Source organism: Sinohyriopsis cumingii, chromosome 1, assembly GCF_028554795.1.
Source record: "Sinohyriopsis cumingii isolate HCF-2022 chromosome 1, ASM2855479v2, whole genome shotgun sequence".
In the NCBI taxonomy this organism is placed as follows: domain Eukaryota; kingdom Metazoa; phylum Mollusca; class Bivalvia; order Unionida; family Unionidae; genus Sinohyriopsis; species Sinohyriopsis cumingii.
This window is the reverse complement of record NC_142961.1, coordinates 134881411-134896446: the sequence shown is the minus strand read 5'-3', so window position 1 is coordinate 134896446 and position 15036 is coordinate 134881411. Positions and strand designations below refer to the sequence as shown.

Sequence of the window (15036 nt, the reverse complement as noted above, 5' to 3'; positions counted from 1 at the left end):
CATCCTTTGACATGACCTTCACCCTGGTTCTCAAATTGTATCTTAGGTTTTCAAATTATGACTGATTACATTAGAATTACTCATTCCTAACTTGATATGCGAAGTGAATTCAGTACTATTGCTATGTTTAGAGGAATTATTTATATCCATTGTTCACTGGCATTACAAAGTACTCGTGTTGAATTCGGACAAAATCACTATTTTGTGATTATTGTAAATTCATTCGAGGACAGTTTGGATTATATATTGTTTTGTTACGTTCCATATATATTGTGTCAGTTACTGAGCTAGTTGTTAGGATAGATAAGAGTACAACCATATTACCGATAATGGTGGTAATATTAGCATATTGCACGGAACAAATTCAAACGTTTAAATAAAAGTGACCATGGGATAGGAAAATACAGAATAACCTTTATTAGGGTGAATAAATTGAAAATAAGTCTGTGTATAGTGACCAGAAACACAAAATATCACCTTACTTCATATTGGTAAGTTAAATAAAGATAAGCTGTCTATATTTGAAGGTTCAAAATATATTAATTATTCAAATACAACTTGTAAAATTTAAATTTAAGTTTCCGAAAAATATCAAAGTATATAAGTTTAAGAATTTTTAAAATGAATTATGCACGAAATTTGTTTCATTTAAAAGCTTGTGTTTTCAGTACTCTCCTCAGAAATTGAGATTTATAGGCACGTACATATATACTCTTCAAAGAGTTCACGTTTGGGACAGCTTTGTTACTCCCCGTGCGATGCTACTAGAATAAACACAAACAAATACACCAAAATTTCTATATTCAAAAGGATAGAAAATTTTCTTTAATGCTAAAATAAGACATCCAACATGTAGAATAAAGATTACCATAAAATTTGAGAATGAAACTTCAAACAAAAATCGATAAAGATTGTATTCGTACCAGGAAGAAATAACTGTTATCTGGGTCCACTACACGAACCGGTTCAAACCAGGAGAGATACACACCTACCCGAACTAGGTGCAGTGTATATACATCATTTCTGTCTGTGTGACTAAGGTCAGCAAAGAGTAGCTAGACACGAGAAAGGACATATTGAAATATGAGAAAGGCAACAAATCCAAATGACATGCTGTGTCCACTTTGTCTGGACATTTTAACTGTTCCGAGGGCACTACCTTGTCTGCATACCTACTGCGAGAAATGCTTGGGAGATTACATCAAAAATTCGTTTAAAAATGAAGCAAGAGCGCATAGCTTTAAGTGTCCCACATGTGAGAAGGAAACCTTCCCTTCAACGTCAGATATGTCCTTTGACAAATGGGCAGAGCATTTTCCGTATGATCGAATTCTGATGTCGATGTTACCCGAGGACAAAAATAAAGTAGATCAACTGTGTGAAAAATGTATGATGGGAGGAAAAACCGAACCTGCCGATAGCTTTTGTACCAGCTGTAGAGAAGCACTTTGCAAACATTGTGTTGGAATTCACATCAGTGCAAAACAAAAGCATACATTCATAAATATAAGTGATCCTAGTTACCGACCTGACATGGCGATCGGAATAGCCGTGGCAGTAAAGTGTTCACGTCATATTCATAAAGATGTAGAATATTTATGCAGGTCTCATAAAGAAATATGCTGTTCTGAGTGTTTAATCGATGATCACGGAAATTGCAAAGAAAAGTTGAAACTGAAGAATAATAACCAAGTGTTACTGAACTCGAAGAATACGGATGCTATGACAAGAAACATAAATCAACTCGCTGGATATTTAGACAAGCGTACCGAAATGAACAAGAGCGCCGTTTCAAAAATTGAACGTGAAACAGAAAGCATGGTGGATGAAATCGACAAATTGATATCATTGTTTCAAAATACCAAAATTCTAATCATCAAAGAAAGAGAGGATTTATTGGAGACAGAGTCACGAACTTTACACGAGAATAATGTGCATTATCGTTCTCTGAAAGCTTCCCTGATAAACTCGCTCAAGTTTTATGAAGAAGTATGTAAATATGGAGACAATTGTGAATGTTTCGTAATATTACATAAACTAGAAGACCAAATAGTGCAGTGTGAAAAACTACTTCAGACAAAATATTCAGAAGTAAAACATGTGAATTCCACATTTCAGCTTGCCAGCCGTGTCGATGCGTTAAGGAAAATGGACGCTAATCAACTCGCAAAGGTCAATGTCACCAAGACTATACAGGCAGCGCCTCCGGTTCCTTTGATAGTAAGAAGTTCCACTCTAAAATTGGGAAGACAGCAGAAGGGGACGTTCCGACGGCAACTGTTACAATTTTTCGGTACAATGTCTTATTTTATATTGATCAAGCTTTTATAATATACTCATAGAATACGATGTAGAATAAGGCCAACTTCTCTGTCCACAACAGGGCATACATTCTTTATGATTAGTAAGGGAGACTTGTTAGACTATAATTACATACATCTTTATATATGTCTGCGATAAAGTGGAGAGTTTTATATTATAATGTTGTCAGTCTTTCAGTTATAACTCCAGTTGTCCTCAATCAATATATACCAATCTTTGTGAATGGCTTGCACCACGGGTAATGACAACCGTTTGATTATTTGATCCTAGATTCACCTGTGTAGGTCTCTGTCACCGAAAGAAGCAATGGTTTCTGCACAATAATATCAGTGCTCCGCTATGTGCAGTTTCCAATCCCTTTGGATATTAGAGAGGTAAAATGTTGATTTTCCCATAGGATTAAAATACTTCCATACTATCCAATGCCTTGAAGATACTTAAATAGTCTCAAATTAAGAGGTTGAATGACATGGCTCAGCATTTCATCAATATACTTGTCTATGTAGGTTTGTGTTGTTCTAATAGCGCTTGTTATTCGTTATGTTACATATAAGGATTGTTTATTTCGCACTGTAGAGTTATATTTAACTAAATTGCAAAAGAGATAGCTGCCATATTTCCAAAGATGAAAGGGTTTTTTGAATGTTGACAAGCGAAATAAACTAGTGCTTTCTCTTCAGTAGAATCTATCTAATGCTTCACTTTTCAGGTTGAATATAATTTAGATGAAAAATCATTATAGATCAATATTTTTGTTCTTCAAGTTGCTATACAATTTCAAACTTCCCATCACCCATATTGTTACAAAAATATATTCGTAACATTTAAAATATCACCATTAAAAAGAAACAAGCATCTCATTTATAGAACACTTCAATAGTTATATAAATATCTACCTTAGTAGTTTTAGTCACATATATGTAAGTCTATAAAGCATTTTGAAAGTGTTCATAAATATTATAAATGATTAAAAAACATCTTTAACAAATCAATATTCCCAAATACATATACACACATCCTTACAATTCTAGTGGTGAGACATATAGGGTGGAATTACACTTTGATGTCATAAAGATACTAACATCTTCTCTCTCTCTCTCTCTCTCTCTCTCTCTGCAGGTGTTTCTTTGTATCTCTAACAGAAAGCACCACTGGGTAGACATTTACTAAACTAGGTACATTAGTTGTATAATTGAAAGCTATGTACATTCATAATGTTAATATACAGTGTCTTCCAAAGAAAAATAATCTGAGTTAATTTAGGACTTACGAAGGGTGGAAATTGTTTATTATGCGTAGTGTCTTTAAATTCGTGACTTGAAGCATATAAGAAATCCACGAGAACTGTGCATATAGTGTGCAACGAATCTATGGGCTTAAATTAAGTAACAGAAAAAAGCGAAACCAACAGGTTAATACAATTCAGCAAAGATTCTATTTCCCTGGAATACAAAGTGAAAGTTAAAAAGGCACTTACAGTATTATTAATTAATCCCAAACAATGTTATATGTTGTATCAAATGTCCGAATGTTTAGAATTTTCTAACGAATTCCAGTAATCATGAATGTCCAAATGTACCAAGAGTCTTAAATATCTTGATGTACCATTAGTCTTGAATGCGATGATGGAATAAGAGTTTTGATTGAGGTAGTCCAGACTATCGTTGAATGAATTCACAATAATCCCAACGTAGAGTTTAGTTCAAAAAGACATTGAGCACTTTGTTTGTCCATCGAGTAATTTAAATAACTGACTCGTATTAAATTATATATAAATAAAAAATTAAATGATTCCACAGACTTGTCTTAAAACAGGAATGAATAATTGTTTAACCTTATCGTCTATATACTATAGTCTGATAAATATAAACCCGTTTGTTTGTACCATCCTACCGATTTAAATAATGGAAACCTTTAATGTGATAAAAAGTACAAGGAACTTAGGCAATTCCTTTTATTGATTTATAGTTTCTAACCTGACTCTGAGGAGAGTGGCCCTAACATCATCATCTTATGCGCGTTTCATGCTTAACGGAAGTTTTGAGTGCAATAGATGGACATGCTCGGATCCATTTCCAGTTTTTGGACAAGTCCATTTTCAGCAAAGGGGTGTATCACGAATACAGATGTACATACATAAGTTGTCTGCTTCCGATATTTACAACGTTGAATCAAGCAAAGGAAAATGACAACTGCGCTTTTCATGTGGATTTAACAAGCGGTTTAATTTCTATGTTCATGTGTGCAGAGGGAAATAATTCCAAACTCTCAACGTTGTGTAATTTGCACAATTATTCAGCATTTGCCGAACAGGTTGAACTACGTCATTATTTTGTCTAAAGGAAATAAACTAGCCTACAGTGTACGCAATATGGCGCCGTGTTAGTATGGAAAGTCTGTTAAGCATGAAATGGTGCAGCGGATGGCAGCGTTAGTGTCATTCTGGTCACAGTCAGGTTATAAATTATAAATCAATGATTCAATTGACTTAGTTCTCTGCACTTTTTTATCACAGTAAACGTTCTCGTTTGTGAAATCGGTAGGGGGTAAAAACAAACGGTGATGTAGAGTCAGACTATAACCTCATTTTGCGCGAGACACAACATAATGCCATGATATGGGTAGATTTAAATAGAAAAACTCATCAAACTGTAAACAAGTTCGGTTTCAAAAACATTATAAGTTTGTAAATAAGTTTAGGTCTTGAACTAAAATCGAAGCATCCATCATAAAAATGCATCAAAGCCAGATTGGATTAAACTCTACCCTCAATTACGGACAAACGTCAAACACACAATTTAAAAACATAAGTAAAAATACGTTATATGGAATAGGAATGCATAGCCTCTTGATCATCGTTTGAACTGGGCAAGAATAATATCTGAATTAGTTTTGATTTTATTTTAGATTGTCAGTTATATTTTTAATATGATCTTTGTAAAATGCAGCATTTTTTCGAACATGCGATACTTATTGGTCTTGTTTTCTTTGACCTATTCCATTGCTACATACTGCTATCTTGGATCCTTGCAATGATGTTTTTCTAGTATCTTGGCAAAGTAGATGTTTTAAGTGGCGTGCAATATAATTTCATGAGTCGTTTATTATAGATCGCTAAATTCCATTGATTGGGTGAAATGATGCTCTTGCCCCAATAAAATCCACATGAAGTGCGGAGTCATAGTTCAGTATAAAATGGCGTTGAATCGCTATATGACTAAGTGATATTAGGGTATGTTCCATCATATTAGAGAATGTTCCTTAAGGGTCGTCTCTTAAAAATTGCTATTTACAACTGTTCTCGATAACAGCTTGTCCAATATCATTACAAGGGACATTATAAAGTTGCTGTTGCTATCAGAGAAGTACCTTTAAACACTTTTGAAAAACCTCCCAAAATAATTTATCGGATAACATTGAGATTTTAAATTTTGTTGAAAGGATGCCGATTGACTATCAAATAAGACTTCCATTACCGATAGGAAAATTAAGCAAAAATGATATCTTGAGAAAAACATACTCTTATCTCCACATAGAGGACTTTGAAGTTTATGCAAAAAATGTCACTCCATTATTAAATATGGCAATTGTTACTAAGAATATTAATTAAAAAAACTATAAGTTACTTGACTTGACAAAATATTACAGAAAGCATCGCAGAAAAATCTCGTTGGTTACATTTCATTTTCTGGAGATAGCTGCATTTCAATAAAAGAGCCTGATATCAATTAAGGTTTCATTTTCAGTTTGTTTAGACTTCGTTGCTTTGTAATACTAACTAAAAGTAACATAAATAATAATGATTTCATTTTTATGCAATACAGAAAGATTCCTTATCCTTTTATTGACTCAGTGTACAGATATCACAAAAATGACTTTGAACTTCCCTAACATGATGCGGAGCAGATCTCGAAGATGGCCACTATTACTAGAAAAGACAAGAATGATTACCTTATATAAAAAATTCCAACAGAATTTGACCCAATTAGACAGAAAGCGTTATATCGGAATAGACAAAATGATGTCAATATTTCAACAAATATGGCCACCGTTAATAAAAAATATTGGTTTCTTCTTAGCAGCCTGTCAAAAGAAATTTGATGTAATTTAGCAGAAATCGGTCTAATATTAACTGATTTGAAATGTATGCAAATGGTTGTAGACTCTGCATCACTTATGACAGCAATTGCTAAATATAGTTCTTTTAAACACAATTTCCTGAAAATAAATTTGGTAAAACATGGAAAATAATCTTCTCTGGCATAAAATGCATTTATTGTGTACAATTGATGCTAATACACATCATAATATTGAAATTTTTGCTTAAAACGGAAAAAAGGGTATAATGACATCGTTAACGAAAAGCAGAACAGAAATTTCTCAAAATCCACTTAACAGAATATGACATGCAGGCCGCTGATAATTGTCTAAATAATGTTGTTCGCTATCAAATATGGGTGCCATGAATATTTGCATAATTTTATCTTTAAAATAGCTGAGAAGACGTTGACCAATTTCACTTACACATGTTGGCCTAAATACCTTTCAGCATTGGACAAATGATACTGGTGTGCAATCAAATTTGTATATATCTGAGAAACCTTGCCTTGATTGTTTCTAATATATATGCAATCATTAAGATTGAAAAATATTTCTGAAGAAATTGTACTACTGACCTAGATTTCTTGCACTGAATACCGAGCGGTTGTCAGTTATATGACTGTCAAGCACATGAGGAACATTTATATAATCATGCTTAAGATTTTCTTTTCTTATGAAGGTCATGATAACATGAAAAGATCAAAGTAATGAAGATGAGGAAAGGTTGGTGCAATTAGGAAACTAGTACTCCATGTGTTATAGTCTTTTGTCAGCGTTTGAATTATTAGTGCCTGTAGAAGGTGAGCTATCTGTCTCTACAGAGAAGTTAAGAGTGTAATGATAACACAGTGAAAGATTTTAAAAGGACTATCGAAATATTTATCAAACTGTACATAATTCTCTATTTTTTTCAATGATAATGATTTTCTTCCACGTCTTATAAAATGAATGCTTAAACGTGTAAGACTTATGATGATTTTGCCCACTCAAAGAACTATTATTATGTTAGGAATCTATCACTCAACATATTTTGGACACCTGTTCTTTTTTCAGGTCCAAAGTCAGATCCTTCGTCTGTGGTATGTACAATATATCATTCTCCTTATTATTTGTCCTTGGCTATATTCATGTGCCTAAAACTGTTATCGTGTCATGACTTATTTCACAAGGGACATAGGATAAGCAGAAGCAAATTAGAGATTATAGTTACTTATGAATTCTGATTATCTTACTTAGCTTTCAAAGTGCAACCTAGAGTCAGTACCCGGAGATAAACGATACAGGTTCCGATACAGTAACTGTGATAAACATTGAAGTCCACACTTGCTCATGTATATTTTATATAAGCATGTCATCAATGACAATAAATGTGAAAATTATATTAAACAAATAATAAAAACAAAATTTAAAAGCTGTTAACGTAACTTCATTTAGAGCACTGGCAGTGTTTTTAGTAAAAAAAGTTTGTTGAAATTGGAAACAGTTTGACTAAAATTAATGAAGGTCAAGATGAACATAAATCATAGATGATAACGTCTTTAAAAGTGGGACCAAGTGAACTGTAGTACAATTGTTCTGATTAGTAACGTGGAAATGATGAATATTTTATAGAAGTTATCATACGACCGATGAGATATAGCACACTTTATTACAAGCGTATATATTCATATAGTAGTATGAAAGTAACGCTTTTGACTTTTTTGTTTTTTATTTGTCCTCGTAACTGTCTGTGATTTTCCATTTCCGCCAGCACAATATCGGAATCAGACGCACTGATTATACTATCCTCGATTGCGGCTGAGTACAAACATTTACAGCTCGTATTGAGACTGTTCTGTGTCTCCTCAAGTAATTCGTAATAGATGCGTACTCGGGAATGTAATCGCATCGAAATCACTTTGATCGCACCACCAAAGACACGAATTAAAGTCCACACTTGATCATGGATATATTTAATATAAGCATGTCATTAATGACAATACAAATAAAAATTATATTAAACAAATAATAAAAACAAATTAAAAAGCTGTTAACGTAACTTCATTTAGAGCACAGGCAGTGTTTTTATATAAAAAAAATTTCTTAAAATCCGAAACAGTTTGACTAAAATTAATAAAAGTCAAGATGAACATAAATCATAGATGAGAACTTCATTAAAAGTAGATGGGACCAAGTGAACTGTAGTGCAATTGTTCTGATTAGTAAGGTGGAACGGATGAATATTTTATAGAATTTATCATACGAACGATGAGCATTAACACACTTTACTGTCTGTGATTTTCCATTTCCGCAATATCGGAATCAGACGCACTGATTATACTATGATCGATTGCGGCCGAGTACAAATATTTACAGCTCGTATTGAGCTTGTTATGTGTCTCCTCAAGTAATAAGTAATAGATGCGTACTCGGGAATTGAGTCGCATCGAAATTGCTTTGATCGCACCACCAGAGACACAAGTTACTATTGATATAGCTCTCACAACAATGCCGATCGATGCACTTTCAACGGTTGCTATTGTCATGATTCCAGCCATACCAAGACCGACGGGTATTGTCGCAGCAAGACCGAGGATGCCAGAATGAGGATGTGTCATGTTTCTACTATGAATAACACAATCACATATGTTAATTGCACGATAGGCATACCTTGTCCTGTCTCGTTAACACGAACAGGCTCAATATGCACGCACTCCTCTAGCAAGTTACTATTTTTTACTGTCACAATTGTCTTGCAGTTATAACAAATCTCTCGGAAATACTTAAGTCTCCGGCATTTGTGCGTTCTGATATTTTGACATCCCTCTCATGCAAAAACACATCGATTACCCCAGCACCTTTGACATATATCGACCGTCTTCGCCAAATAATTGTTGTCATCACATGTGCGTCCTTGCTGAATAATAATAGAGATCATTTTTGTCGAAGCTTAGTCAAAGTTCTTGCAAAATATTTGATGTTGAACGTAACTGGAGTGGATACTGCGGTGAATGCTATTTTGTCAAGCTAAAATTAATATCATATCTGGTGGTGCAACCAACGATTGAGGATTTCCATGTGGTAACGCGATGACTCCAAGCTGGATTCATATTAGTATTAACATGTTCGCTTGGTCCCAACTATCAATATGATAAATCTACTCTTAAACATAAACGCAAAAGACTGTTTAACAGCCATATGGATAGATATGAAACGCTTGAAAATGATTTTCATCTTTACCTATCGTATATAGAAAGGGTTTTGCAAGACCATTGTCGCGTGTGTCACCAGGCTGCATATTTACAATTGCTGTTATTTGGCTCCATCCGTTTTAATATCCAGATATAATAAACACATGCGAACCAAACTCTCCTGCAGCTAAGATGCTGGATTTACGTGTATCAAAACCAGTGATAGTATCAAAAAAAATTTGCTATTTTACTATCCTCATATATGTCTTCTTTGCTGCTCAACAGCTTTAATTATGTTGCAAATGAACTTACTTCGAGTGCTGCAGGAGGCACATGTATGATTTCGTATTGCACGTATTCTGGCAATATTATCTTCATCAACATGTTCTTTGATAAACTCAAACTAAACGTCACTGTCTCTGATTTCACCATTTTCAGTGACCTCAACCTCATCCATCACTCTTCAACTTGACGAATATCTCCTATGTCTACTTTTGACTATTAAGTTCCCCATTTTGATCTTTACAAATCACAACCTCACCTGGATTGACACTACGAACAACACGACTGGTAAACTGATACAAATTAGCTTTTTATCGACAAATAGGCTCAGATCCACATAAAGCACCGTGTGTTCAAGTTGAGTAACGTTCTTAAATGCTGTTGTATAATAACAAACGTACTTTAAAGTGAAGAAAGTGTTTGCGCCGTTGGTGAAGATTCCAGTGTACGCAGTGTTTCAATAACAAGATAACCTCATATGCGACCACCCAACAGTATTTCTAATAATAAACAACGGTTGTTGTCCACGATTGGTTAAATAATTAACAACTTATGTAACCTAGTGTTTTCCATACGAGTCAAAGCACAAACTATGCTAAAGTGTTACCACGTATTCGACAAGTGAGTGCCATGACCCGTTAATGAATCCATATTGACGATACCAGTTTCAAGTGTGTGTGGCCCCATCTAAATACGTTCATATCGCATAAAAACGCCAAGAAAATATTTGAGCAATTTAACCATCGTGAGTTAATAAAGACTAGTTAACGAACACATGAGAAGCTCCAATTCCATCAACGGCATGATGTTTTTCGACCGAGTAATGGAAGACCTGTCTAAGTGTATTCGACGATTGTAAATTCCTAGACGAACTCACATTTTAATTAATTTTTCAACTACATTTCAAAGAACTGAAAGAAAGAAAAAAAAATACAACGCCTGAAACACCCTCAACACACGCGAAGTAACTATGTCTATTTTTTAAGCCCACTAAATCCCAAAATAACCTGGCAAAAATAGCGAAAACAAAAACTAAACAAACAACATACAAGCATTGAAAGAAATAAAATCCCAACACAAACACAAAAACACAAGCACCAACAAACCTAAATTCAACTGTGCCTATTTGTTTGGTCGCCAAAAACAATTGTCCAGTAGTAGAAATGTTTCCGGATTGGAGACACGACATCACATATAGATATAGAAACCAGACACATGTTTTTAATACCAAACTGCTGGAGAGAAAAGACAACACATTTCGACCAACACACACACGACCGACCCGACAACCTGCAAATTGCATCCAGTGTCCGACATATTTGTAGAAGATATGTATCTTGGCGCCCTTCTCTCCATTAATCAAGTATACGAGCAGGAGGAACCACATGTACTCGATGTGTTCCGATGAAAAGCTCCAAACACGATCACACCAGCATCGATTTCTGAAAGCAAAGTAGCCAATATTTAGGGGTTTCTAGAATCTAAATGAGAAGACATAATTGTTTTTTATGCATTAGATACTATCAAAGACTATCTTGGTTACATAGATCGCCCCGCAATGGTACAACATTTGCAACATAAATGCGGATTTGTACTAGAAGGAAAAGAAATCGCACATGACTCCACCATTTGTATTTTGGACAACCAAAACAGTTAAAACAATTGTCTATCCATTCTCCTAGTAGACATTTCTGTTGGATCCTTGAATCGAATAATATGTTGTTGGAACATTCTAGAACAAATTGGTGTGTCAGTTGGAATGCGCCGGTGTACAAAGAATACTTGGAAACAATGTTGCAAATTTCTAAAAAAGTCAAGACTAAACATTGGGAACAACATTTCTCAACCCGGAAATACAACAACGAGGGGTCAAAAGTCACGAAATTGTACATGCGTATTTGACACAAAGCAAACCAACACGCGCTAGACATCTAGAAGCCGATTGGAAACCAACCGACGCATCGTTTATAAAAAAAAAAATTGACACAAACTTTGTTCGATGACGTTAGAATCGGGAAGTGTAGCATAACAATTGAAGTCTTATGCCAATCCAAATAGAAACACATTAATTAATCCTTCGATTTGGAAATCCCAAAAATTTGTAAGACATGTCTTTGTTTAAGAATTATGTCTGAGGACAAAACATTTCCAGAGAAACGAATTATTCGTCTAGAATCCGAACAATTATAAAAACTCAAAAGCTGGCTACAGCAGTATAAACGACTTGACATCAAGTGTTTTTAAAAGCCCCAAACCTCTGAGATCTCTCACTCTCTCTCTCTCTAAACATCACTATTAATACTAATTATTTCGCAATTTTGGAAATACCTTATTGCAAAAATAGAGGATCTCGTGATCATGTTTACATATATAAATCACCTAACCGCTGTATGTCCATGATAAGAACCAATAATTTTACTCCGAGAATAAAAGTTGTTTTTTTTACCCTCAATCAAGGCCAGGAACTAAGTCAAAAATAGGAACAGTGTTTCTTTTATTACGTATTTATGGAAAGATTCATGTCAAACTGAATATTCTGGAAAATATGAAATTCCTAGTAAACAAAATTACATTACATTGACATCTAATAAAATAAAAGATTCCAAAACCCAAAAACAAATCAAACACAAATTAAATCAAATATAAATTAAATAAAATATATGTAAAATGTTTCTCTGTTTAGAGTGGATAGGGTTAATGTGTTTGAGAATGCATTACCTGCTTGGTCCAGCCCACACTATCATATATTTTTAATGGCCCCGAATTCTAAGTCCCAATTAGTCAGTACATCTAGTGGTTTAAGAATTCTTGCTATTGCAACATGCAGGCCTGCCTAAGCTACGTTTCAGATTCTCAGTCAGAATAAAATTCTACAACATTTAAACTGGTATCATTTAAAACCCACAGAAATTCATTAGAAGTAGTATAGCGTCGGTCCCATTATGAAGCTTTTGTTTTAAAGAAGAATGCAAGTTACTGGCGATATTTGGCTAGAATCAAGTGAACTATTTTCAGTTGTATAAAAGTAGTTTAATCTGAATGTAATATGTACTGATTGTGTATCTATATCCTGTTTCAGGAGATCAAAAAACCGGTAAAGGAGAATGCCATGTCTAGAGGTGATGACAGCCGGAAATCTAAGCCAGGTAGTATGATAATGTTCTGATTAATGCAAAACATTATAGGCTGATCGTAGAGTTAATAAGCTATAAGTTAAAGTTTTTAATAATTATCTACCATGACATAACTGACCACTGTTGTATGTGCCATCTCTCCATAATAACTGTTCGGCATATTATAAACAATCAAATATAAACCATCTCTTGTAAAGAATATGTGTGTGATTAAAATTTTTAACGTATCTTTAACAATTTTCTAGTCATATCGCTACGATATCTGCATTGTGGCAGCTTAAAGAAATGTCTACCACTGAAGCATGATGCCGCAGACATGTATCATGATTTCCCACCTAGTCACATTATCCTGACACCAGGTTGATCAGTCCTAACATTAACCTCTTAATGCTGAGCGATTAGCGAGGCAGTTGTTAGCACCATTTTTAGAAGTCTTCGGTATGACATGTAGTCAGTATGTGGTGTATCTATCAATTCGTCTGCTTTCTCCGTTTGCGTGTACATATTACGCCGATATCACACATACTGTAGAGAACGCAATTCATCTGACGTTCTAAGTGAGAATCTTAAGACTCCGATTATGCATCAGTCAGCAAGCGGACGTATAAAACAGTAAGATTGTGATATTAATTAGTGACATTTCAGATAACATATTTTCTTTACACTAAACAACACATGTACATTCATAATAATGCCAGCGGATTGAAACTCTTCGTGAGGCATAGGTGTCAAAGCGTCATGCATATAAGCGCAGTCGTAATCATCATGGTCTTAGTCTTGGTACTGACAACAAGTCATGATGATAATGATGATGACGATGATGTTTCATATATCTGAACGTTCTATCATGCTTTTGGTTGAATCTGGAAGTATTTTTCTTGAATTCATTGTCGTCCGTGATTTATATATTTTTTATGCTGGTCGTATTTTGCACGCAACTTCTGTCTAGTGAGCTAGCGCCGACATGCTATACTATTCTTCCAAACAAAAGTTTGGCTTTCTATTAATTTCCCTTCTACAAAATATGAGGTTATCCCTCATATTTTACTTCGAATATTGATATTTCCTGTGCGCTTTTCTGCGCGAGGCTCCTGTAAAGACTTATGATTCTAATAAGTCCTTATATATTTTAACGAGATCTGGGGTTTGTTTCTTTTTTCGGCAACCTGTTGTTCTAAAATCGAATTGATCAGTGTTGCTTGTAATATAGGAATTGTGATGTCTGTAGTTAAGACTTTATGCTACGTGAATGGCTATGCAATTTATATCTGTATACGACTTTTTTTGTTTGTCACGTTTTAGAGTTATATCATCTGTATTGGCAAAAATCAATATATCCTCTTATTGTTGTGCACAGGAATATATACTTACCAAGTGCTTATGATTTACTTCAACTAAATCACTATTTTGGGATTATTGCGAATTAATTTAAAGACATTTTGGATTATATCATTGTGATATATCAAGACTGTTGGCAAATTAACACATTGAAGACTACTGGCACATAAGCATATTCATAACTGGAATTCATTTGGAATACTCAATACTTCTAGATTGGTGATATAAATTTTAATATCTGGGATTTAAATCATACTGTAATTTTGTTCATCAAAATTTATCTTGGTATATATGGGAAATAAATTAAATGTTGAATTTTACAAAATGAATTAGTTTTTCTACTTTTTGTTGCTTAGTTTAAGACCTCAGCGTCGTAACATGAGTAACCTGGACCCCAAAACAAAATCCTCTTCATTTGAGTTTTGCAATTTTATGCAAAACATATTTCTGATGCAAGATAATGCCTTTACAGAAATATGTTTCCAATGGTATTATATGCATACATTTTTATTCTATAGAATCTTAGACAATGATTTTAATTTTAAAGAGCTTTATCATCATGTTAATTACATTTTCATGCAAATTTAAACCATGAAACTGATTAGTTTCAGGGTTTAATGTTGAACACTGCATATTATTTAGGACGTGTTAATCTCGGTCTATGCAACTTAGAACATTTAGTAAGGCTC

At 34.1% G+C, this 15036-nt stretch overlaps 1 protein-coding gene across 1 annotated transcript in view; it reads left to right on the top strand.

Moving 5' to 3' along the window:
* The first annotated feature begins 996 nt into the window (after positions 1-996).
* Positions 997-15036, top strand: part of LOC149807900 (uncharacterized) — an 83271-nt gene continuing 69231 nt past the window's right edge. The window contains exons 1-3 of the mRNA XM_089971785.1: positions 997-2293; positions 7477-7502; positions 12955-13021. Of these exons, the coding sequence (XP_089827911.1) occupies positions 1084-2293; positions 7477-7502; positions 12955-13021 (1303 nt within the window). The 5' untranslated portion in view covers positions 997-1083. The remainder of the gene's footprint in view (positions 2294-7476; positions 7503-12954; positions 13022-15036) is intronic.